This window comes from Protopterus annectens, chromosome 8.part0, assembly GCF_019279795.1.
Source record: "Protopterus annectens isolate FY-2018-M chromosome 8.part0, PAN1.0, whole genome shotgun sequence".
Lineage (NCBI taxonomy): Eukaryota > Metazoa > Chordata > Ceratodontiformes > Protopteridae > Protopterus > Protopterus annectens.
The window spans coordinates 1,892,409,709-1,892,436,283 of NC_056741.1; the positions used below are offsets into that span (position 1 = coordinate 1,892,409,709).

Below are 26,575 nucleotides of genomic sequence, written 5' to 3' on the forward strand. Positions count from 1 at the left end.
CTTCTACGTGGCACACCTCATCACAAAAGGTTTCTCATCCAGAAAAAAAGAGGTCATTGTTCCTCTCTACTCATCACTCATTAGACTCATTATAGAGTACAACGCCCCTTTTGGTATGTACCTCACAAAACATCTACAACAACTGGAAAGGCCGCAGAAATACCTCACAAAGAGGATTACTGGCCTCAAACAGATGCCCTACACAGACCGACTCAAAAGACTCCAGCTTTACTCCACATATCGCCTACGCAGAGGCGATCTCTGCCTAACATGCAAAGCTATGTCAAACCAAGAACTGTTGGACATGCTCCACTTAAAGAAATCCCAATCCCTCCGAGCTACATGCTCTAGGGACCTAAACCTTGTCACCACAATAAATAGAACATGCTGGAGGGATAGATTCCTGTCCCAGAGACTTCCCATACTCTGGAACAGACTACCTATCTATGTCAAACAGAGCTCCTCATTAGCACTCTTCAAGAAAAATCTTGGTGATTTGATGGGTAATAGGAAATTCACCCCGGGGATCACTTCTGTGGTTCTGCTTGACAGGGGCACAGGAAAATAATTTTCTTGGGTGGTGAAAACCAGGGTATAGTCGAGTCCCCAAATGATATGGGCATCCTACAGAAGGGCCTCACTGAGACAGATGCCTGGAGTTGGAGTCATGGCCTCAAGCTCAATGCCAAAAAGTGCATTGTCATCCCCTTTGGTAAAAACTCTGTACCCATGAACTACCACATAGGTGGCAGTCTATTTAACGCCAAATGTGTGATAAGAGACCTTGGGACCCAGGTGGACATAGTCTCTCCTATGATAATCACATCGCCACAGCAGTCAGGAAATACTTCTACATGGCACACCTCATCACAAAAGGGTTCTCATCCAGGGAAAAAAGAGGTCATTGTTCCCCTCTACTCGACACTCATTAGACCCATTTTAGAGTACAATTCCCCTTTTGGAATGTACCTCACAAGTTATCTGCAGCAGCTAGAAAGGCCTCAGAAGTACCTCACAAAGAGGATTACTGGCCTCAAACAGATGCCCTACACTGACCTTCTCAAAAAACTCCAGCTTTACTCTGTAGCATATCGCCTACTCCGAGGTGATCTCTGCCTAACATATAAAGCTATGTCAAACTCAGAGCTGTTGGACATGCAACACCTAAAGAAATCCCAATCCCTCCGAGCTACATGATCTAGGGACCTAAACCTTGTCACAACAATAAACAGGACATGCTGGAGGGATATATTCCTGTCCCAGAGACTTCCCATACTCTGGAACAAGCTACCCATCTATGTCAAGCAAAGTTCCTCGTTAGCACACTTCAAGAAAAATCTTGATGAATGGATGGGAATTAGGAAATATACCCCAGGGATCAGTTCTGTGGCTCTGCTCGACAGGGGCACAGGAAAATAACTTTCTTGGGTGGCGTAAGCCAGGGAACCTTGTTGGCTAGACTTACTTAGGCCCTTGGGCCGATAGCCTAGTACTTACCTATGAACCTATGAACCTATGTAGTGCTGTGTAAGTGATGTTAATTGTTCATATACTATGCATTTATATTGTCATAATTTTCAAACTTTTTATAAATATCTAAACAACCAAGCAATACAAACATAACTGCGTAGATACATGAAAGCTTACAGATGGATGAGCAAAAATTCAGCTGACAGTGTGTGTGTGTGTGTGTGTGTGTGTGTGTGTGTGTGTGTGTGTGTGTGTGTGTGTGTGTGTGTGTGTGTAGCTTAACAGGTTACTAACCTGTTTTAAGTTGTTTGCAAAATATTGCAAAATTAATATTTACTGTATTTATTTTGACATAAAATCCAGCTGAATCTAACGAACACACTGCCAATATAAAGAGTTGTTTGTGCTGAACAGTTTGCAATTTACATTTCTTTAGTGATCCTTATGGTTTCATAGATGTAACATTTGTTTGAAGAATGATACTATGATAAAGCGTAGGATGCAATCATTAAAAGTTATGAGTACAAACCTTCAGAGTTCCACTGGAGTGAATGAGATAAGAAGGAAAGGGGACAATGGGAGAAACTGATACTCTTCAAAGACCAGTGGGGAATATGGTTACTCATCCTTGAGGCTTATTATATTATATTTAACCCAACTTGCATCCAGTAAAGTAGTGATACTGAAGCAAGATGAAGAAAGACAAGAAAAAGCATGGATTGATATATTTTTTCTAAAGTTCCCCAAATAATACTGAAAATATGCAAATAGGTATATGAATCAATTCACCAATAAAATAAATAAAAAGTGGAAAAATTGGATAGCATCAATAGGCTTTACAGTTGAAAAGGCATAGACAGGATATAGGTAGACTAGCGCAGATGTCTCAAAGGAAAATAATACAGATTCAAGTTATAGGGAACAGTTATTAACTGAGAATGAGACAAAAGGATTGCAGGAAGCTTCAGGATATAGATAGATTAGTCATGCAATGGGGCTAATCTAGTACAGAAAAAGACAGATGAGCAGGAATCAAAGACTCAAAACCTAAGCAATGTATATTGAAGCAAAAAAGGTTAATATAACCTGTAAAAAGTTCATTAGTAGAGCATACAATGCAATGCTAGGATTAAAAGATCATTATAGCATAAAACTAAGGTAAGACTAGAACAACAGACTGGAACAATCGTTTTCCAAAGAAAAATGAAAGGAGGCTTGTTTAGGCCCAAAATATGCAACAAAGTCAAGAAATTATTTCCTGGTAATTGGTTCAGTGGGTCAAGACTGTAAGCTGTACTTTTTACTGGGGAGTCGTCCTAGCAAGACCTGCTGTGGACCTACAGAAACAGACTAATTTGTTTGTAGAGGTAGCCTGTTGCTGTTTTGGGATGTGTGGTGGCTGGTTTGATGAGGTCTGGGAATAGATGAGCAGGTCTTTTGGAAAAATGAGTGGAAAAAGTGAGCACTGATAACCAAGTTGCTGCCTCTAGTATATTTCTAGAGTCCACTTCTTTCCAAATAGCCCCAGAACTAGCCAAAGTCTTAGTAGAGTGGGCCTTGACCTTGCCTAGAAATGTCTTGTTATACTGAGAGTAACAAAAAGCATTAGTATGAGACAGCCATTTGGAAATTGTCCATTTAGGCACCGATTGTCCCGTTTTCTTACTTTCATAGGAAATCAACAGTTGGTCAGAATTCCTGAAAGCTTTTTTTCCTGTCAGTGCAGTATCAGAGCTACCTGTGGGCATCCAAAGTGTGTACAATACTCTCTCAGCTATTTTTAGTTCTGGATAGAAATCATGGAATGTGCAACCTGGTTCAAGGTAAACTTTAAAACCACTCAAGGCATAATGAGAGGTTGGTCTCAAAGTTACCCTAGCCTTGTGAAAGATTAGATAAGGTTGAATCACCAAAGGAGCTTGTAATTCAGATATTCTTCTTGCAGAAGTCAGTGCAATGAATGAGATCAGCCTCATGAGCATCTTCAAAAGGAAATAAAAAAATCTAAGTTAATCTAGTACAAAAGTCAGATCCCAAGAAGGAGCCACCTGCCTTCTATGTGGGCAAATAAGTAAAGCCTCTTTCAAGAACTGTTTTCACTTGAGGCATGGCAGAAAGGAGGGGATACACTGGCAGACAAGCAGAGATGGAAAAGAGGACATGCTTGACAGGAGAGTAAGAAAGGCCAGAAGATATGTCCCACAAATACTTGAAATAGGGTCCTCTGGTTCTTACTTTGGCAGCATCTAGAAAATCATTTGTACTTAGCCAAATATGATTTTGTAGTCACTTATTTCTTAGGCTCCTTTAATTACTGCTGCATATCTTCCAGGAAATAGATGCCTAAAAGGTATAAAATTACTATCATCCAGCCTGTGAGTTGAACAAATTAAAGGTTGGAGTGTATCAAACATCCCCTATCCTGTGAGAGTAAGTCCATACAATGAGGAGGGAATTTGAGAAGTCTCTATGTTTACATGAAATCCCAGACTGAAAAATGTTCTTTAAAAGGTTCTTCATCCAGCCTAGAGATTCTTGTTAACTTATAAAATAATTTGCAAAAATAAGGCAATTTTCAGAATATGGAAAAATGTGAATAGACTATTACATGAGCCAGGCATTTTCTAAACACCCTGGCAGCTATAGACAATTCAAAGGGTAAAGTAGGACACTAAAAATATGAACCAGACACAGAAAAATGTAAAAAGCCTCTGAAATCTTTCAGTGTTGGAATGTGATATCAGCGTCTTTTAAATTCAGTTACCAGTAAACTGCAAGGTGGAATGAGACTTAACACAGGTTATTGAGGAAGCATTTTGTGATGTTGATGTGAAGGTTTAGGAACAAAATGTCAAGGACAGGTCTCAAAGTTCTCTCTTTCTTTGGCAGCAGGAAGATTCCCGACTAGAACTCTTTTCCTATTTTATTTGGGAGAACATACTCTATAACTTATGATATAACATTTGCCCTATGATCAAAGGAAACAGGGAAGTTTGTTTGGACATATTCTCAAATGGAGGTAACAGGGTGGTTTATTTGGACATGATTCTCAGTTCTGAAATTATCTGCTGCCATAGAGGAAGTAAAGACCTAGACTATGGGATAGCTTTACTGGAATGCCAGAGTGGGGAGGGGAAAACACATAAAGAGACATGCAGTCTGTCTGCCTTCTTTGTCCTTGGTTCTAGGAGGAACTCAAATTCATTGCTTTCTGAAATTTTGTTTACCTGTCTTTTTGCTGAGAGTGTTTCTTCTGTTTCTTATAAAAGGAATCTGAATTGGTAGGTGTGACAGTAGGAGGTACTGTCAGCCATGCCAGAAGTAGGGCAGTGGATGTATGACTTGTGCCAGCACAGCTAGCTGGAATTTTGCAGATGATTATATGTCATTTGAATATCAAACTGACTTGTACAGATGGTTGTGCTGAAAATGTATTTGTGAGAATTGCTTGTGTTAAAATGTATCAAGTGCACCCTGTTGGAATGAAAAGAAATCTACATGTATTATTGTAACTGACTTAAATGTATATGTTTTAATAGAGGACACTGAGACAACAAAGGTTAACCAGCTAGCTTACTTTTAAGAAAAATAAGAGAAATGTAAATGAGTTGTTAAACCATTAAAATGGTACCCCACAGTGCTGACTAGGACCAGAGACAACGGGTTTGGAAGAAGCCTTTGTTCATTAGGTCAGTAAAAGGAGGAGAAGCCCCAGGCACTGCCATAAACATTTAGATGTGTATTGTAGCCAGGTATGCTAAATTCCTGTCTCAGCTTCAAAGGGGATAACTATGAGAACCTAGAGTCAGGTGACCAGATGAGGACATTCTGCAAGCCATCTTGGATATTATATTTTACAAGGAGTAATCTCTGAGGAGGGAGTATTCTGTTTGAGAATCCTGACTAGAAAGACTGCTCATGTATTTCATTGTGTCTTGCTCTATCAAGTAAGTTATTAGGGAATAGTGATTCCCCTAGATTCAGTCAGGAAAATATAATGAAGCTTAGTTTAGATATTGTTTTTCTTTATTTGTTTTAGTCTATCCATCAGTGTTGATTTCAACATTCCCTGTGATTTGAACTTTATGGTTTACTGTGAATATATATTCAGTATTTTCATACTCTTTTATTATTTATTATTATTAAATATATTTAAAATGTTTATTGTGGCTGGTTCTTGGAGAAAGTATTTAACCTTTGAGAGTGCTTACATTTATTTGGTGACACTGTTTGGGCCACTCCAGAAGGTCTAGCTGTCTTTGTGAACTACTACCATTTGTATTAGTATTAATATTACACAGTATAATTGGACAATCTTTGTTAAGGGCCATAGAGTAGCTGATGGTGGAGTGTCTGCTGGCAGTGATAACTACCTTATACTCTGGGCAGAAGGGGACACAGCAGGTAAATCTGTGCTAGCCTTTTCCAGCTGTGTGTGTACGTGAAGAATCAAATCTCTCAGTGTGTGTGTGTGTGTGTGTGTGTGTGTGTGTGTGTGTGTGTGTGTGTGTGTGTGTGTGTGTGTGTGTGTGTGCGCGCGCGTGTGTGTGTGTCAGCTACATGGGGCAGTGACACAAAGCACTGGGTTTACAGAGAGGATGCTGGAGGACTTGACTTGGACACTTGGCTGAGGAACTAACCCTACAGCTTGTCTTGGAACACAAATACAAATGCCATAGTCAAGAAAGCACACCAGAGATTGCACTTTTTAAGAAGGCAGAGGAGAGCGAATCTCCCATTGACAGTTCTCACTTCCTACAGAGGTATTATAGAAAGCATCCTGTTGAACGGGTCTATATTAGATCAGAGAATGCATAAACAAGCGAACACTGATTGATCGAACTTATATAAGCGAATGTTCAAAATATTGATGCAACAGAAACCCAAATTTTTTCCTAGGGAAAGAATTTGGTTGTCCATTTCTGTTGCTTCGGTATTTTCAGTGCTGTGTTGGAAAGTTACGGGTTGGATTCAGGTAAGTGTGCGATTGTGTGGATGTGAGTGTTAGAGTGGGTTAGGGTTAGGGCGCGGGTTAGGTATGTATGTGATTGTGTGGACGTGAGGGTTAGGGTGGGTTTAGGTGAGTCAGGGAGCGGGTGAGGTGAGTGTGCGATAGTGACAGACCTTAGGGTTAAGGTTTGGGTTAAGGTAAGTGGATAGTTAGTAGTGTGTGCATAGTTTAGTGTATTGTTAGGTGTCAGATTAGGTGTATGTGTGTGGATTTCTGTTTGTTTGGCGTGCTTGTGTTGTGTGTATGTGTTTTGGATCAGCGATTTTTTTCCCTAGGAAAAAAATCACTGATCTGACAGTTCGAGATTGTAAGCTTTTGCTTACATAAGGTTGATCAATCAGCATTCTTTTTTTAAGCGTTCGCTGATCTAATATAGACCCCTGGTGAACAACCTCATAGTATGGTATGGAAGCTGCTCTACCTCTGAGTGCAAATCCCTCCAGAAAGTAGTGAAGACAGCCGAGATGATCATTAAGACCAGCTTAGCACCTATCCATGACTTGTACGTATCCAGTTGTCTCAGCAGGGCCAGAGGAATAATTAAAGACTGCACTCACCCTGCTTACAGACTGTTCCTGCATTTATCATCCAGAAAGTGCTTCTGAAGCATACATTGCAGAACTACAAGATTCAGGAACAGCTTCTTCCCTAATGTCATCAGATTGCTGAACTCTAGTAACCACTACCCTCCGTGATGTCCACGTGGGTCAGTAGAAACTGTCTCAAATTGTGCATTAACTTGGTTACCAGTCTCATCTAATACTTAGTGGAATATTCACCATGGCTGTAACTTATAGGCCATCTAGGGCTGTAACAATGCAGTAAAATGTCTCTTCTTTCAGTGGAATACATGTTGCAAATTTGTAAAATTAACCATAGTGCAATACTTAAATGTCTCTTTCCATGCAAGGATCAATGCAATGTCTTAACTAAGTACCTGTGCAATGCTAAAGTCTCATGCAAGTTAGTGTTCAGTTCGAAAAGTGTTAAAATATGTTTCTAATTATGTGCAATATTAGTCTGTCTACCTGCATGTCCGTGATATAATAGCTAGGTGTTATATGTGTAAATGACTGTGAAAATAGTCTATATGTTGTCTGCACATTGAGTCCAGAGACATGGAATTTCATTCAGTTTTTGCACTTGTGTGATTTCTGGATGACAGTAAAGTTTACTTTGACTTTGACTTTATTGGGGACTTGGAGCAAGACAGATATAGAGAAATCCAGACCCCAGGCTGAGTGTGTTCCCTGTGTGCTCTTAAGGGAAATTGTGCTTGATGCAGGGAGGTCTGCATCTGGAAATACTGAGTGTATCAATTTGTATTCCAAGTGCATGTCCCTCTCCAGTGTCAGGCTCCTTGATTACTGGCCCCGAGAGGGGTCATCACAGAAGGAATTTTTCTATTGTATTTTGGCATGGGGGTTGAAAAAATCTGGGTAACCCCTGAATTAAGTTTCCCTTTTAATCAAATATTTCATGGACCTCAGCAGAGGAAGGACCATATAATACCTCTTTATCTAGGGGTGCATTCAGGATAGCTTTGTTATCCTCTGGCAAATTCTGGGAATGTAGCTTGGCAAATCTTTTCATTACTAACCCAACTGCAACTACTCTAGATACAGCATCAGCAGTGTCATAAGAGGTTTTAGTGTTTGTTTACCTGAGACACAGAGGGTATTAAATAATTTAGAGATGCCTTAGCCTCTAAAGTAGGAAGATCAGCAATTAACGTTCTCAAATTATCCAAAAAAAGCCACAAGAAACAAGAATATGTAACCCTAGCAATGCACTTTTCTGGTTAGCTGCCAAAAAATGTTTGGAGATGTTTTTGACAGCAAAATTACCACAAGGTCTGATTCAGGGTCTAAGAAAAGAAATTTGTGGGGCTGAGGACCCTTATACAATTCATCAGACTTCTTGGGGGCAAGAGGTTGACTGTCGGGCAAACTATTGGCTGTAAAGAAGGCATCCACTAATGCTGGCAAGACAGGAGGAATAGCTGCAGGCTGAGGAAATTCCACTTAAAATAACTCAAAATATCTTTGCTGGGATTCTGGTATTTCTTTTCAGTCGCAATGAAATAACCCCTTCATTCTGCTAACAGTATCAGAAAAAGATAACTTTTCAGAAGTGGAATCTGAAGAACTTATTTCCTCAGAATCAGATTCCCCCTCCTGTGGTGTAAGAACTTGAGAAACACAATCTATATATAATTTCTGCTCCTCAGGCTGAGAATCAAAATATAACAATGGGGAAAATTGTTTTCTTTTAAAATTCAGGAAAGACTCAGAATGCAAAGATTGAAAGTATTGTGATAAACACTTAGCAAATCTCAGATAATTTCCTTGTCAAACCTATGTGAAACAGTAGAAGAAAAATACCCAGCATTGCTCTCTTCTCCTGGGAGACCATCCGAAAAAAGACAGACTTAAAGACTGATTCTTCCCCCAGGAATTATGCTTATCGGGGAGCTTTGTGGTAGAGCAGTGTTTGCTCCCTCTTTAACATGAAAAGTGTGGTTCTCCCTTATCCAAACAGGACAGCTGAACAACCAAAGTGGGCATACCTATCGCTTGGTTTTTTAAGGCTTCACAATATGTAACACCAGAGAGATTTAGAGAAAGTGATGAGTGGTCCAAGATACTTTACATGGCCACAGCAGAGGAACTCATCATCAGCCAAGGTGAAGTGGAAGCCAGCATGAAGACTGAAAGGTCCCATACAGCTTTCTTCTTTTTGCAGATTGGGGAGGGAAGAATTGAAGACTATAGACTGCTAAGAGGTGAACTGTGTCTGGCATAAAAGGCATCCTTCTCCGATTCATTGCTAATGGATTTACTGCACATCAACAAGTCAAATGGCATCAGAAATACTAGGTCTAGAAATCTAAACCTTTTCTGCATCACCAGCAGAGTGGTTTGGTGGGACAGGTACATATCACATAGGATACTGGTGCTCTGGAACAGACTCCCCATTGACACAAAACAAAGTTCATCCCTGTCCATATTCAAGTACAACTTAGATCTATGGATGGGAAACAGAAAATTTACCCAAGGACTGCCCCCTGTATGACTGTTGGACAGAGGCAGCTTCTAAATGTTTTATCCCATGCATGGGTCCTCTCAAATTATCTATGGTGTGATCCCAGTTATCCTTATTAGGGGTAATATGTCATTATTGATCATGTGATGGGTAAGGTTATTTTGAGCACAAAAACGGCAATTGGCTAGGCTTAAAATGGCCCACAAGTGCAGCTAGCCTAGTACTTACCTATGAACCTATAAGAGCCCAAAGGCTGATTCATGTATCTGCTGAAAAAAAAAGTGTCTGACAAGTGAGTAGCAAAACCCTGGACAGTGTCTGAAACAACCTGACTAAGGTACTTTTTGTAATGACAACCTCCCAAACCACTAGTCCTAGGTATAATCTTTTATATATAAAAGGAAAACTTTTTCTCACAAAACATACATCTTGAAAGGTATTTCCCCACAGGGAATCACAAGTAATACTGAATATTATGGTAAAATGTTTTAGTGACAGCCTATAAAAATGTCAGTCTTAGCCCTTAGCAATAATTTCTGACAGAAAGGAAAAGAAAACGTTTTCTTGATAAAAACTGGAAAAATGGAAGATATTCTCCAATGGGGTACTTATCCGCTCAGCCTTGGAGAAGCACACTTCAACAAGAAAGTTCTGAAGGTTTGGTACCCTAACTTCTTTTGGCTTTTCCCGGTTAGGGGTCGCCACAGTGGAACTCCAGTCCGCTAATGATTGGCAGTGGATTTTTATGGTGCCGAGTTGCCAACCTGACGCCCAGCCTTCAAAGAATGCACAGCCATTCACACACACACCTACTTGCATGTCTTTAGATGTCACTTGACTGTGGGGAGGACATGCAGACTCCACACAGAAGGTGCTTCAGATGAGAAATGAACGGGAGAACCTCTTGCTGTGAGGCGGCAATGCTAACCGCTGCACCACTGCGGCCCATTTGGTACCCTAACTACTGACCGTATAATACTTTCCTCAAGCTGTTCAGCAGTTTGGGTGTGTGGAAGGTGCCCTTAAGCTTTAGAAGCTGGCTACTTGTCATATCCTGGGCAAGGTATAGCACATATAGCTTAGGCTACTGCAGCAATAATCTCATGATAAACATCTGTTCCTACATTTCTCAAACTTCATCGAACCTTATAGATTTCTGGTCTAATTAAGTTTTATATATAGTTTAAACTTGTTTGCTAAGCATAGAGGTAGTACTTTGAGAAAAATGAGTAAATGTTGACATATATGTATGCACATCGAACAATGTGTTAAATATTAAAGTGTGTGAACAGTGAATGCAGCATATTCTAGACTATATGAAAATAAATCATAACATGAAAGTAGAGGCAGCTCAGTACCATGATGAAATTGCACCATGCTTAAGGTTTGCACAGAAAGCATAGAAAACAATGCTTATCTTGGGGGTTAACATTTCAGAAAAGATGCAACAATATGTCCATGTAGATTTGTAAAACATTTTAGAGTTAGTGCAGCCATCCTACAAGTAAATAATTAAAAATTATGAATATAGTACAGAACAGGATTTTACTTACTGCTGTCATGCCAACTGACATTCCTTCGAGGTCTTCCATTTGCCATCTGACAATCCACATCTTCACTTCTCTGCTGTAAATATAACATCATGAAATGAGTAGATGGCAGATTCATGAACACATGAGCAGGTACATATAAGGGAATTATAGCAGGATGATATGTAAATTAAGGCTGTGTCTGTGATTTATTAAAGAGTTGAGGACATGAGCAGACTAAAATGGACAGATAGCACTTAAATGCTGTCAGATTCTATCACACGAATTATAGCCTTTGTGATAATGCTTTATCTTTTACATGAGCACACATGCATCCCTGGTAAGTAAAATATGGTTCAGAATGGCTTGAATTAACACACTGTGAAAAGTACCCCAATGTTTTTGTTGGGACTAAGTGACCTGTTGAACAGTTTTGCAGTATGCAATTTTAGTGTACTGTTACAAAACCCAGGCCTACTGCATCTTGTTAATAATATCACAGGCTATGTTAACAATCATCTACGTTCTCGTCATATCAATAATAATTTTCACCATCTCAAGCCTTTATGTCATTAAGCCAACCAAACTGTCATTTGGACATAAAACGTCACTTGGTGGAATAATTTGTCTCCTGTACTATATCCAGTTTAGTCATAATATGAAACATAGCAGTGTCTTGTAAATGTATCCCAAAAAATATTGAAACTACTAAAGGGCTAGAATATAGTCTGATATTTAAAATCACACCTTCTACAAGAAACTTGCCTTTTTACTGTGATTTTTTAAATCCTTTTTGTGTCTGGACTTGCTCTTTGTAGAGTAAACATTATGTTTTGTGGATTTAAAGGACTCCAGCCGCCTTCTCATGTTCCTGTGAAACACTTCACGTTCTTGACGCTCTTGTTCATTATATCTGATGAAGTGCCGGCTATAATTAGCTTGATACTGTTCAAAAAACATTAAAAACACACATTATGTAGTACTAAGAATGAATAATTTAACCACATATTAAAAAAGAAGACCCTAAAGATTCACTTTTGCATAAGTGTCTAACCCACATTTAAATATCAAACACTTTTGCTGATTACTTTTTACCACACAAGGAGCATGACACTAAATGTATTATGGAAACAAAGGACTGCTGAGCTATTTATTTATTTATTTATTTGACATTTGTTTACCAGGGTGGTCTGACTGGGTCTACAGAACCCTTTTCAGCAGAGGCCCGGGGAGAAAAGCTCCACCTACAGTACAATACAAATACAGTATAATCCAATACAATAACAATTTACATTAGAAATACTATACAAAAAATAAGTTAAAAGAACAAACTGCTGCAAGATGTTGCAATATATTACTACACATCTAGACATTTCTATACAGTTAAAACATTACAGACAATAATAGTCACTCTTAACATACATGATGTAGACAGTGTCCAAAAAAATAGTACGTAGGTAGTGCAGTGTGTGACTTTGACTGCTTAGTACATGCAAAAATAGAATGTTAGTTTCAGTTAGGAAAATAGCAGCCAGAAAGTTAGTGATGCAGATAGATAGTGAGAGAGAGTTAGGAAGAATAGAAGCAATAAAGCCTGTTATAGTTATTGCCATGTTTTTCAGTCTGGGGTACTTGATTTTAATGCATTCAAATCTCTTAGTGCAAGAATAATTGACATTCCAATTACAGTTATAGTAAAAATAAGTAGTACTTCAAATGAACAGTCATGCTAAACAAATAAAAAGGAATAATAAAGATGACATTTAGACAAGAGCAGTGAAACATTTTTCTCCATTTCCTGTAAGGAATTTTATAGAAAAAGAAAGACATAACCTGATTTATCTTTGCATTCATTTTTTAAAACATGGTTAACTAAAAAAAGCAACTCATGCAACTTACAGATAATGCCTGGAAGTCATGGCTACAAACTAAGTCTCAAAACATCCCTGCAACAATATAGGCAGTTAAGGAACCATAGCAAACAATGCATTAAACAGGACAAAAAAGTTTATTACAGCAACACCCAAAATTCATCAAAGAATACTAAAACCAACCCGGCCCATCCCCAACCAATAACTAAAATATAGTAACCTCCCTCCTATCAAAAAACAAAACAAAACACTAGTAAAAATCCAGCCATCTCACCCCAATCACTGAAGCCACGACAGACTTTCACACTCACTCCAGTACTAAGATCTACAATTAAAAAATACCTATGGACCCTTAAGACAACAGCCACTGCCTCTGACCAACTTCCATCTGAATACCTCAAACTCACTATGAATAGTTTTGCGTATCTTGTCTCAGTTCTAATAAACTGCTGTATCCAAGGAAAAATATGTCTCCACCTTATGGAAAAAATCCTATGTAACACTCCTCCATAAATGCGACTAATCAACAGAGCTCACAAGCTATAGCGCAATCGCCATTCTCTCACCCTTATCCAAAATCTTGGAAAGATGCATTCACTCTCAGCCTACTACATATATTACTTCTCATAACCTCCTGTCTCCCTCACAGAATGGTTACAGACTAATCAAAGTACAAACACTGCCCTTCTAAGATTCACAGATATAACAGAAATTAAGGTCTTCTAACCTCAGCCCTACTTCTGGATCTATCCAAGGTACTCAAAACAGTCAGTCATAAAATTCTCTTAACTAAAATGACTCTCCTAATTAAAACGTCTTCTTATGAGCTATCACCCTCCTCATTTAGCTAGTTTCTTAGTTACCTCATTTTCAGTGAAATGGCAAGATGCTGCCTCCTCCTTCCTTCCTATATCCGTTGGAGTCCCACAAGGCTCCATTCTAGGACCAATACTGTTTAACTAACTTATTTATCAACAACCTAAACACAGCAGCCAAAGAGACCACCATAGTACAATGTGCCAGTGACCCAACCTCTGATATGTGCTGTTAGGACACTACCCCTGCTCCAAACACTCACCCAGAAATTCTTCTTCTCCAGTAGAAGCTTGGCTTGTCAATTATTTCACCCGAATCAAAAAACTAAAAAACTAAAATAGAACTCTTCACCTCCAACTCTTTCTCCCGGGCTTTTGCTGAAAAAAAGACACTACTCAGTAGGACTTTCCTGGTAAACAAATGCCAGTAAGTAGATAAATGTTCTGATGGATTTCAGTTGTATGCATTTCATATAGTCTGCATTTTACATTTTTATACTAATGTGCAGTGAGTTTAGTTGAGGTAATTAGTTGATTTGGCAGAATTTTGGTAGAATTGTGATAAAGCGTTATGATGAAGGTATCTCAGATGACACACTCCTTTATATTGTATTGTTTGGAGATGTGCATATATACACATGCATACACAAGTTAATACAAATGTAGAATTCTTATCAAGTATGTATAAAGTGTTTGAAGGTAGAAAACAGGTGGGAAATTTAGAGTAGAAGGAGTGATTGATGGGTAAAGGCAGCTTACAAGGGTACTAACTGGTCAGTCTAGACTAAACAGATATTATGACTTCTGCCAGGACTGCATCTATATTATACGTCAGGTAACTATAAAACAGGTAGTGTATTGCATATGAGATATATTGTCTGTCCAATTTAATCACTCAAGTCTCCTTTTTAAATGTAACCTTTGTAAATATGGGACAAAACCAGTCACCAAGTGCAGCGGACCACAGCTGTGTTCAAGATGTAAACCAAGAAACTGCCACAACACGTTTCCTGTGAGCAATAAACTGGGAACGAAACCTCGAAACCTCCAGTTAAAATCAAATTTTAATGTAGAAAACTGCCACAACACGTTTTCATGCAACATGTTTTCGTAAGAGTAGTACTCAAACTTCTACATCTGTACTACTCTTATGAAACCGTGTGGTGATATTTAACAACAGTGAAAACGTGTTGTGACAGTTTTCTACATTAAAATTTGATTTTAACTGGAGGTTTCGTTCCCAGTTTATTGCTCGCAGGAAACGTGTTGTGGCAGTTTCTTGGTTTACATCTTGAACACAGCTGTGGTCCGCTGCACTTGGTGACTGGTTTTGTGCTGTTTATTGTTTCTTTCATACCAGCCATACTCCTTTTGGTTGTTACTTTGTAAATATGGGGCTCTCTGATCAGCAAAATACAAATAAATGACTTTGAAGGGGTCCATACACCTGTCAGTAATACAGACAATAAAATTGTTTCACTTTTCGGAAGGGAACAAGAATTCCTAGCAACTAAAATTTCTTCTGTTTTATTTGTACAACATTTTGGAGCAAAGCTGCCAGTAAAGTAAACTCTTTAGGAACTGAAGAGACTACGGCAGTAAAAACAAGCAAAAAACAAGCAAAGTAAAATGACAGCTGCACTTGCAGTCTGCAAAATATTTCAAAGCCTCTGGCAAGATGTTCTGCACTCTGTAGATGAGAAAAACTTGCAGGTGCAAAGACAGTGAAATCAGAATCCCCCACCTTAGATTAATAAGTTATAAGACTGTGCTGCCATACTGCTGTAAAGGTGACTATTAAGTTCTACTTTGCAATTTGGGCAGCAAACATGTAGAAAAAATGAGGGCTTGTGAAAAGAACCCCTTACATCAGGCTCCAGGAAATTTGCTGACCAGTGGGGGTGGGGAGTGAGGTGGAGGAACATTTCCTGCATTTCATACATAATATTTTTTTCTGATAAAATTGTACGACAGGATAATTACAACATGCATGCGCTGTGGAACCTTTAGAAAAAGAGCCACAGGAAATTCATCAGACAGCGAATGAACATGAAGAATTGCAAAACTTGACACCAAGGTGAATTAGCATGCTTGAAAATGTGAAAACAGGGCACACTGAAAACACAATTCTCTTGTTTTGATACAAAAGGCAGGTTTCATGCTATAGAAGATGGACATGTCATTCTCCAAAAGAGATGCCCTGCTGTACTGTCTGAGAAAATGACAAATGACTTTGCAGACATTGATCAGAAATACACTAACAATGGAAAAGAAACACTGAGCATGTAACATTAAACTGAAAAAAACTGATCAAAGTGTGAGGCCATGCGTGGTACAGGTTGCTTAGTAGAATGTTGTATATGGAGCATATGCACTTTACACAAGGGACCTTTTCTCCCTCATTATTCTGCTTCTATTTTTAAATAACAGTTTCATCTATATTAATCATTTTCATATCTTCACCTATACTAACGTCTCTTTTCATTCACCCTTTGAGCTCTACCACCTTAAAAGTTCACTCAGAAATATTTGAACAGGATGGACATATTTGCAAGGTAGTGTGCAGGGCATACGGTAGACAGGGACTACCCTCTATCAGCCATGATGTACTAAACAGCCTTGGGTGTCCCATTCTCTGCTGGGAGGAGGTAGAAGTTTTCAAATTTGGTGTTGGTTAATGTAGTAAAGCCTGCATTTGGGGAAACCCCACTGCTGAAAGAAACTGAAGCAGACTTTCTCTAGAGAGCATTTGTGAGGAGTAGAAGGCCGCAGCCGAATCTATTTGAAATACATCTGCCTAGAATAAAAATTGTTAAGATAAAAGCCCATGGCTTATAGCGTACTCACACATCCTTTTGGCTTCTGTACATAACTGTCAGGATCCCTTTCTCTTTGCTTGCTAATTTACATTGTGTTTGTAGGGAAGCTGGTTATTTGGGAGTCTGTATTGGAATAGCGAAGATGCGTTTGATCGAACGCCTCCTCGTCGACACATAAAGAGCGAGCGCACTAAAGCGCGAATGCTCAGAACACCAATTTCTTTCTCTGGGAAAGAAATCGGTAGCACTAACACACAAACACACACACTTTTAAACATTACACCCCCCTAACTAAACTGCTAGACAGGGGCCCAGAGAAGTAAATATTGTGGGAAGAAATATGCAGGGAATTGCTATGGCTAGGCTTGCATAGGCCCTAGGGCCGATAGCCTAGTACCAACCTATGAACCTGTACCTATGAACCTATGAAGTAAACACATACCTTCTGCATTTACACAACCACACTGTACATATAAACCATGCTCATGTCAAGTTCCAGTGTACTATTACAATTACTTTTATGTATTTGTTTATTTAAACCAAACACCTGTTTTTTGGGAAAAGATCTTGAGTGCCACAAAAAAAAACTTAAGTATAAAACAACATACAATTGCATACAATGAAAAATGCAAACAATTACTGACAGCTTAAAACTATCCAAGAACAAGGTCACAGCTCAGTGTTGGATTCATAGTAACAACAAAACCAACCTCAGAACAAAAGTGTGTTCATCTTCAAAATTAATAAAAAAAATTCCATCTGAGTGTCAATAAAATCCCACCCCATTTCTTCTCTTTAAATAAAAAAAATCTACATATCATTAAATCCTAGTGCAGTACAGGCATCTAAAATGAAACTAAGAAAATTCCCCTCACTTAATCTTGATGTAGGGTCAGCATTGTTCTTGGGTTCAGCCACCATAAAAGTAATACAAATAAATCTGACCTTGGAATGAAACTGTATCCAACTTCAAAATTTAGAAAAAAACATTGTTGACTGAGTTTCAACATCTCTTCCTTTATTCAGAAAATACACAGAATAGTAAGTGCTTTCATCATAATACAAAGACTTTATCAGACTGTGAATTAAACACCCGTGATGTTATTTAAACTTTATGCACTATAAACCCTGCCAGTCCAGTACAAATATAAGTTTAATGCTACTCCTTTCCTTTTCTTGAAATAAATTTTAAAATTTTTCATTGCATTAAATCCAGGCAGCCACCTTAACCTGCAAGCAGTATTCTAATAAATCATCAATTATATCCTACCATAATGTGAACTATGTTCTAAAGCACAGAACTTAAATTCTTCATTCCTACCCTCCCTCTTATGAGTAAACAAAGCATTTGCACTATCCCTAGATATGATGGCATATATACAGTTGAATAACTTTCTAGATTTACAGCCAATATTAAAAAAAATCACATGTCATGCAAACAGCAGCATGAATCACATCTGTAGAGTTACAACTGTAAACTTTGGGAATGTTATAGAAAAATCCCTTAACTGCACTTTAATGCAACCTGTTAATAAATAATTACAGTTGCCACAAGCCAGCATCTTATCCCTGGAATAATCTGGAATGTTCCTTCCTTCCTTTCTGCTAGCAATGTCTCAGAAGTTATTAATTCAGTTTTCAATTAGATGGCCTATGTTTTGTATCTGGGGCACCATTTCACTCCTAAGTGTCCATATCATTGTGTATTTTCTAACACACTATCTTTAAATTAAAATGGATGTATATAGTGTGTTAGGAAATACGCACTGCTAAGACGTATAATTATTTGTACACTAAATTAAAAGTAACTCATAATACATGCATGACTTTGGGTACTCCTGGAGGACTGGCATGAGAAAAATACAAAAAGGCAAGTCACTCACCCTCCTGCGTGGCTTGTAGAGATTCCCCCGTAAGACATGATGCATCACTGCATCTTCTCTGTCCTTTCCACTCCTTACAGTGTCAATCACTTGGAGGTCCAGGCAAACTCCACTTCCATTTTCCCTTCTGTTGGGATAACAGAACAGGTGCAGCAGTTACACATAATGCACTGAAGTTTGATACAGAAGCAGCTGTTTTCTTAAGATAGGTTCTACTCTGATATCATAAAAAACTGAATATGGATAACAAAAAGTTGAGGTTATTTGAATAAAAAAAGGTTCAGTTAACTATCAGTAGTTAATATTTTTCTCTCAAACCCTAGGAACACAGTCAATCCAGATATCTGCTCACTGACTCTGACGATTTCACAAAACCAAGCTAACCAGCTACTCAAAATTAAAAAAATATATACATGCATATTACATTTGCCTTTGTCCTTGTGTTCCACGTCATGGCAAAAAATGTTTCAGAAGGTGGCCAGTTTATTTAACCACTTAGCAAACAAATAAATAAAAATAGTAAGTGATCCAAGAAGGCATACATGAAATATAAGTTATTTCTATCAAACCATGATTAAATCGAAATTAGATATGACATATAAGTTCCAAAGACTGCTGTGACCATGTCACCAGGAATGGTTATAATAAAAGACTTTCACAGCATTACAAAACCATAAAAATACAATCAATTAAAATAAATTAAGATGATTATTCAATTGAAAAAGACTATAAAAAGCAATAAAATAAGAAAACCAACACTATATTGAGTATTTTACATATATTAGTTCCTATCCTAAATATATACAAAAATTCCAAATATTTTCAGGCCTGTGGGAAGCAATGTTCTTAATCTTGAGATCATCTGAGCCTCTTTCCATTCTCTTTTTCAGTCACTGTGATCTGAAGTAGAATAAATAATAGCAACCATACCTGTAATTAAACCACAATTACTTTTATTAAAATATATAGCCACAGGACTAGTTATATAAAATTGTTAACTACATCCCTAACATGTTCTTACTGTCCGACTTTAAACTTTCATTGTGTTGACCTAAACGTCAGACCATAAGAGCAATTCAAAGCATTCACAAATAAACCCAAAAAAGAATGCTTACTGACAGATTTAGTCCTAGTCATGTAAAATCTATGCTTCCCATTTATATCCACACAATGTACAAGGTATTCATCTCTGTTGGAATAATTGATAAAGAAAGTAAGACACTCTAACAGTTTCTGTGTGTACTTTAGGTATGAAGAAAAGGATCACGTTTAATGATACTTTAACAAATATGGAAATTTTTTTTTCCTTAACAGACCAAGCCTGCAACTCAGAAATTCTTCTAGCAGACATATTGGTTAGTGAAAAGACAGTCTTCCAGGAAAAATACTTCAAATCTACTTGTGATGTAACTCAGCATATAAATGCAGGATTTGTGAGGTTTCAGATAGGTTCATAGGTGTGTACTAGGCTAATGGATCATGAAGTATTAGGGTTCAAACCCCTAGGGGTTGGTTATTGACACACTACTGTTACAGTGGGGGAGTTATTTCATGAACTTTGTATTATAGTACAGGTAAAGTAGTCACACCCTGGTGTTTTCCTCTTCTGATATGCAGAAGCTACAAAGCAAACCTAAACATGTTAACAGCTGGTTGAACTGTTAGACTGGTTAAGCTGTTATCACAGTTCGTCACAGTTTCACAGCAGCTACTACATCTTCAGTGTGGATACTTTGTGTATCAGACTTAAAAGACTGGACACCTTGGAACCATCATTTCGCTACAGTATAACTGCATTCACAGCGTGAATATCTTGTAAGTGCATTTAATTGAAGTACTGGAAATTTATGCAAGTTTTTTGTTATATATGTTGCACTTTTATAAGTTTTGTATCATTTAACCACACTACCTATTCTCCAAGAGAACTTTACTTCATTGGCCATTGTTGTACAGTGCTTCATTTTGAATACCACTTCCTTAAACATATTGTGAGAGACCTTGGAACATGGGTAGATACCTCCTTCTCCTTTGATCATTACTTGTAACCACAGTGGTCAGGAAATCCTTCTGTCTGGCACAGCTGCTCACAAAGGGTATCTCCTCTAGATCAAAGAAGTCATCACCCCTCTCAGTTCTGCACTGATCAGACTGATGATTGAATTTATCCTTTATTCTTCTCCAACTAGTGAGCCATATCTCATCCTACCATGGCTCTATAATTGCTCTTAACATCTCAATAACTCTGTCCCAACCACCTACCCATACTTCCTCCCTACACATTCCATACATTGCACCAAACCTGTTTAATGACAGCCCACATCTTTACTCCAAATATAGACTGATTAACTCCATTCAACTTAAACCAAAACAAAATTAAGTGGGAAAATACTCTCCGAAAAACAAATATCAATAATTCCCCAATATACTAAAAAGCTTCTAAGAGGAGACATTCAAATCTGGCCCCCACCTATCACAACAGACATCAAGACAGTGTTGTTTCACACAATACTCTAACCCCACAACAGTCAAACCCCAAACTGGGCAATCTAATTTTTGCTGCTGTAAATGCTAAAAGTATAAGAAATAAAAACTGCTGATCTACCTGCCTGGATTAACCAACATAAGCCTGATATTCTTGCTGTAACTTAAACTTGGCTTATACCCACCATAAATGACTCCAAAATTGCACTACCCAGCTATAATATCATCCTTAATGACTATATAAGGAGGAAAGGTTGTGGTATTGCTTTAATATTTCCCAACTACCACCACATTTCCCTTTACAACAAACCAATACCAAGATTCAATTCAGCAGAGCTTCTTATTACTTTCCTGAAAATAAACAATTATAAACAAATGTGTATTACTGTCCTTTACATCCCCCCTGGTGACAATACAAGTATACTTAAAGATATCCTACACATCCATCATAATAATAATTCCACAAGAAAAATACTACTAGATGATGTGAATGTCAATTGGTTGGACATAAACTCTAACTCCTCTACATCTAACATGAACTTATATTGTTTCACACAACTAATTAATAGCCCTACACATTGTAGCAAAGCATCAAATTCCCTATTAGACTCGATCTTAGTATCAGACTCTAAGAAATACACCACCACAGGTACAATGTCAGACTCGCCCAGTGATCATCTCCCAATCTTTACAATCAGTCATCTCACACATCCACTTAAACAGCATGTTTATAAAACAAGACAGAATCTTTCCAAGTTTAACTCAAAAATGTTCATTACTATACTATCTTCCATTAATTGGAACTTCCTAAACAACCTTCCTTTAGATGATGCTGCAGTAAACAAAATGAAGTAGAAGTCACCACGATAGTAAAAATAATATTATATTTATTGTCGAAACAACAAGCGCTTTCACGTACTACCAGGGTACGCTTCTTCAGGTTTATAAATTCATTCATTCTGTTCAACATTTATATACTGAATGCTTTATCTAATAAAACAATTAGACAGTTAATCAATTTATCAATTAAATCAGAATAGTTCATCACCATTGAACTATTTTGTTTTTGTTTTAAAGCCACATTGTTCATTAACCTTTTAAAAAACACATAGTGAGATATAACAAAATGGAGCAATATGAAATCTTGTGAAAATCAATAAAAATAAAAAGTTGAACATACATATTAATCATTAAAATATCTAAATATAATACTTGTTCACTGTTATACATATCCATATAAAATTTTTTATATATGATATATATACAACCAGATTTAAAACCTGCAGTTCATATATCGCTAAGAATCTCAGGTTGATACAATTAATATAATTTTTTAAGCGACATTATAAAAACATAATATTATAAATGCATACAATTCCTTTCCAATCCCAGATATGAAGCATATAACATAGACTAGAAATTACATAGCAAGACATAATGATGATGCTGCACATGAATTTAATACAACTTTCCTGAATATCCTAAACAGCCTTGGACCTCCTAGAAGGAAATGACTACAAACAAATAATGCAATTTGGCTATCCAAAAAGAGTAGAATGCTAATACAGGACAGATAAAAAGCATGGAATGAATGGCAAAAATATAAAATACCACAATATCTTGAAAACTTCAGAATGCTTCACAATCATACCAAAAAGCAAATAAATGAAGACAAAAACTATATTATAACAACTTTCAGAAGGGATGACAGTGGATCATAATCTTAAATTCGACCTGCATATATAAAACTCATCAAACACTAGGGATGCTTTACAGGGACAAAAGCTTTCTCACCAACACAACTAAAACTACATTTGCTACTACTTATCTCCTCCCACACTTCTTTATGATGCTCCCATTATTACTAAACTCCAGACATCATAAAAATCAAAACATGAACAATGCTATAACAAAGTTGCTAAATTTGCAGAACCCACCACTGTATATCACTAAAAATCCTGAAATGGTTAGAACTACCCAATCAGTTAACATAGACCCAGCTTCTTACCACCTATAGAATTATCCAACATCCATCTGCTTGTCCATCACTTAATACTATTCTACCCAACTAAGCTCCCTAGCAGTCATTACATTCCAATGACCAAAAACTCCTGTCTGCCCACAAACCTAGCAAATCTGCTAGGCATTGTCTGTATTTGTACCATTTTGCTAAGGCCTAGAACTCCTCCCATCATTTAAAACCATTCATAGCCAAAATCTAGCTCTGTTCTTACTCAACATAAAGATAACCTATATCCCTAAATGTGAACAAGTACCTATTTATACCTTACACTTCCTTAATCTCCCCTCTTCACTCATTTCCTTACGTCTATCAGTTTCTCTCCCCTGGCTTTCTCTCTAAACTTATAAGTATACTTTTCCTCTCACTTCATATTACAGTTTCTATTTCTGTTATACTAACTTACCTTTAATTTCTCTATAAACTAGCTAACATTTCCCTAAATATTAACTTGTGTCTATTCTTAGCCAATCTTTTCTTATTATGTCAAATTTGGTATAATTATTTAAACTGTAGATATTTTTAGCTATTTTTGAAGATTGTAAACTTATTGTTCTTAAAACATTTTGTAAGACTTTGCTGCTTCTCTACCTAGGCCACCACTGAAAATGGGCTCCTACCCAGTCAGACATTCCTGGCAATCAAATGTCAATAAATAAACAAATAAATAAATAAATATTCCCAACAAAGGTTCTGTTAGAATATTCTATACAATATCTGTAGGGCCAGTTTAACTATGCAGCAATACATTTAATACTGGGATGTATTATATATCAAAAAATGTTGATTTGTATGTATGGCTTACTAGTTAAAACCAAATACCTTTTATGCAACTGTACTCCTTATACTTTTTGCTTGGGGGTGCTCTACTAGAACAGTTGTTGTTGTGTCTTTAGTCACAAAATAAGCTGTAATGATAATATAAAACAATGTACAGTAATATTCAACACAGTAGAGACAGTTAACCAAGCATTTGGTAAAGTGCATTTAAGAAGAACATACATTATGTATAAGCTGTGAGCAATATTAAGGGCTGAGATAAAATAAATTGGTTTCCCTTAGCCAACATACCTAAGGCAGATACATTTGTATTCTTGAAATGGATGGGACAAGTGTTTTTTTTTCTTTTTGAGAAAGGATGATTTCCTGAGGTAGTGATGCGATTGGGTAGACTGTTCCAAACAGAAAGAGCAAACTTAACAAAGGATTTTTCATTCACAGCTAAGGAGAAAAGTGACCTACTTAATTTTAATCTGAGATTTTTTTCTGAGAGTGTAGGATAATTTTTGTATTGTAAGCTTATTAGCCAGAGCTGGGGCAATAATTGTAAGCAACAAAATGTAAGGATACTGAGGAGAAAGGTACACCTTTTGTTAAATCATCACTTAAGACATAAGCACACATACATTCACAAAAGGAAAACAAACCATATTAACATTTCTTCCCTTTACATACATCACATTCCTCCTCCTGAACTGCATGTACAGTTTCCATAAATTACATTTATGTCTATATAATTTGCCTCTTCCCTTTTCGAAAGAACCCTCTTCCCATTCTTTTATCTCATTTACAACTTGCAATACTTCAAATACTGTTGGTTTAGATTTTGATTTCCATTTTTTTAATAACTGATTTTTTGGCAGCCACCAGAATTAAACAACATAGGCCTTACTATGTCTAGGGAATTCAGATCTTGTGTCCCAGCTTAAAAGAATCATTTCATTACTTATAGTCATTTGCTCCCTCAATATTTCTGATAGAGTATTCTGTAGGAATCTTTAAAATCTGCCAACTGATTGTAGTCTCAAAACTATGTTCCCAGTTGTGACAAAATTAGATACTGCCAACACAGCTAACTGGAATTTTGTAAATAATTACGTCATTGGTGAATATCAAAATGATTTATACAAGATGCTTGTGTTAGAAATGCATTAGAAATGTTTGTTACGTGTATATCAAACTGCTCTGTACAGATGTTTGCATTGAAAAGGTATTTGTAAAAGTGCTGTATTTAAAATGTATCCACAGTGTGCCCTACTGGAAGAGAACAGAAATGTACATGCACTATCGGAACTGTTTAAATGCATATATTTTAACAGTGGAAATTAGGATACAGGAAGTTAACTTCAGCCTAGTAAACTTTAAAAAAATATATCTGAAATTAAATTATTCGGGCATTGTTGACAAACTCAAGAGGTTAGGTACAGACCTGTATGTCACCTGGTGGATAGCCAACTGGCTCATTGACAAGACCCAGGAAGTTAGAATTGGGGAGTCCACCTCTATAAAGAGGCTGGTCATAACAGGCGTCCCTCAGGGATCAGTCCTTGAACCGCTCCCTTTTGGCATTTACTTCTCAGAAGTCAAGACCAATGTCAGTGGTCTCTGGCTGACTAAATTTGCAGATGATTACAAATTAGGAGCTGTCATTGAATCTCATACTGACACAAATGTTCTCCAGGAGAAGCTGACACAGACAAACAACTGGTGTCAGAGCCATGGACTAAAACTAAATACCAAGAAATGCATAATAGTATCCTTTGGGAAGTCATCCATCCCTGGTAACTATCATATTGACAACACACCCCTTAGAGTTGACCCAGTAGTCAGGGACTTAGGGGTACACATATATAGTAATCTAGCCTTTGATCATCATGTGTCTACAGTGGTGGGGAAACTATTCTATGTTGCACAACTTATAAACAAAGGTATGGCATCCAAGTTTAAGGAAGTCACTGTTCCACTGTATTCGGCATTCATAAGACCTGTCATTGAGTACAATGTTCCCTTTGGTATGTACCTAACCAGTCATATCCAACAACTGGAATGTCCACAGAGGTTCCTCACTAAAAGAATACAGGGCGTAAGTAATATGTCCTATGCTGACCGCCTCAAGGCCCTATCCCTATATTCTGTCTCCTACAGGCGTTTGATGGGAGATGTGTGCCTGAATACAAGGCATTGTCAGACAGACTCTGATGGACCTCCTACATATCCACAAAACAAACAGTACCAGAATTACCCATTCTAAAGACTTAAACCTTGCCTCTGATATAAATAGGACCTGCTGGAGAGATAGGTATGTATCCCAGAGACTACCCTGTCTATGGAACAGGCTCCCCATCCATGTGAAGCAGAGTTCCTCCCTAACCCAATTCAACTGCAACTTGGACAATTGGATGGGAAACCAGAAATTCACCCCTGGTTTGGCACCCGTGTCTTTAATCCAAACAGGTAACCTGTAAATGGTTCATCTCCTAGGCCCATGCTTGCACTTATCAATGGTGTCAGAACTTGTCAGAGATGCATGGTTAGGCTTAAAAAAGCCCTTGTGGTCATTAGCCTAGTAAACACCTATGAACCTATGAACCTAAGAGGCAACCTCTCAAGTTTTCAGTGCAGCTAGAGACACAGAGTCTGTGCTAGGAAGCTTTCTGTATTGTCCTTAGAGTGAACTAATTGCTACTTTTGAAGCATGAAGGAATACAATTGTTTTATGACTTCCAGCAACTGCCAAAAATCTGAAGAAAAGCCCCTGTTATATATTTTTACAGGCAATTGCTAAATGTTGCCAGCTTCTAGCAATGGGGGGGGGGGGTTGCCTGGAAACTAGAAGTCAGATGACCAGAAA

The 26,575-nt window shown here is 37.5% G+C and overlaps 1 protein-coding gene across 1 annotated transcript in view; it reads right to left on the reverse strand.

Moving 5' to 3' along the window:
- SLC9A5 (solute carrier family 9 member A5) overlaps positions 1-26,575 on the reverse strand; it is a 2,700,532-nt gene that overhangs the window by 396,141 nt on the left and 2,277,816 nt on the right. The window contains exons 12-14 of the mRNA XM_044081386.1: positions 18,444-18,570; positions 11,821-12,000; positions 11,080-11,152 (exon numbers count right to left, since the gene is read on the reverse strand). Of these exons, the coding sequence (XP_043937321.1) occupies positions 11,080-11,152; positions 11,821-12,000; positions 18,444-18,570 (380 nt within the window). The remainder of the gene's footprint in view (positions 1-11,079; positions 11,153-11,820; positions 12,001-18,443; positions 18,571-26,575) is intronic.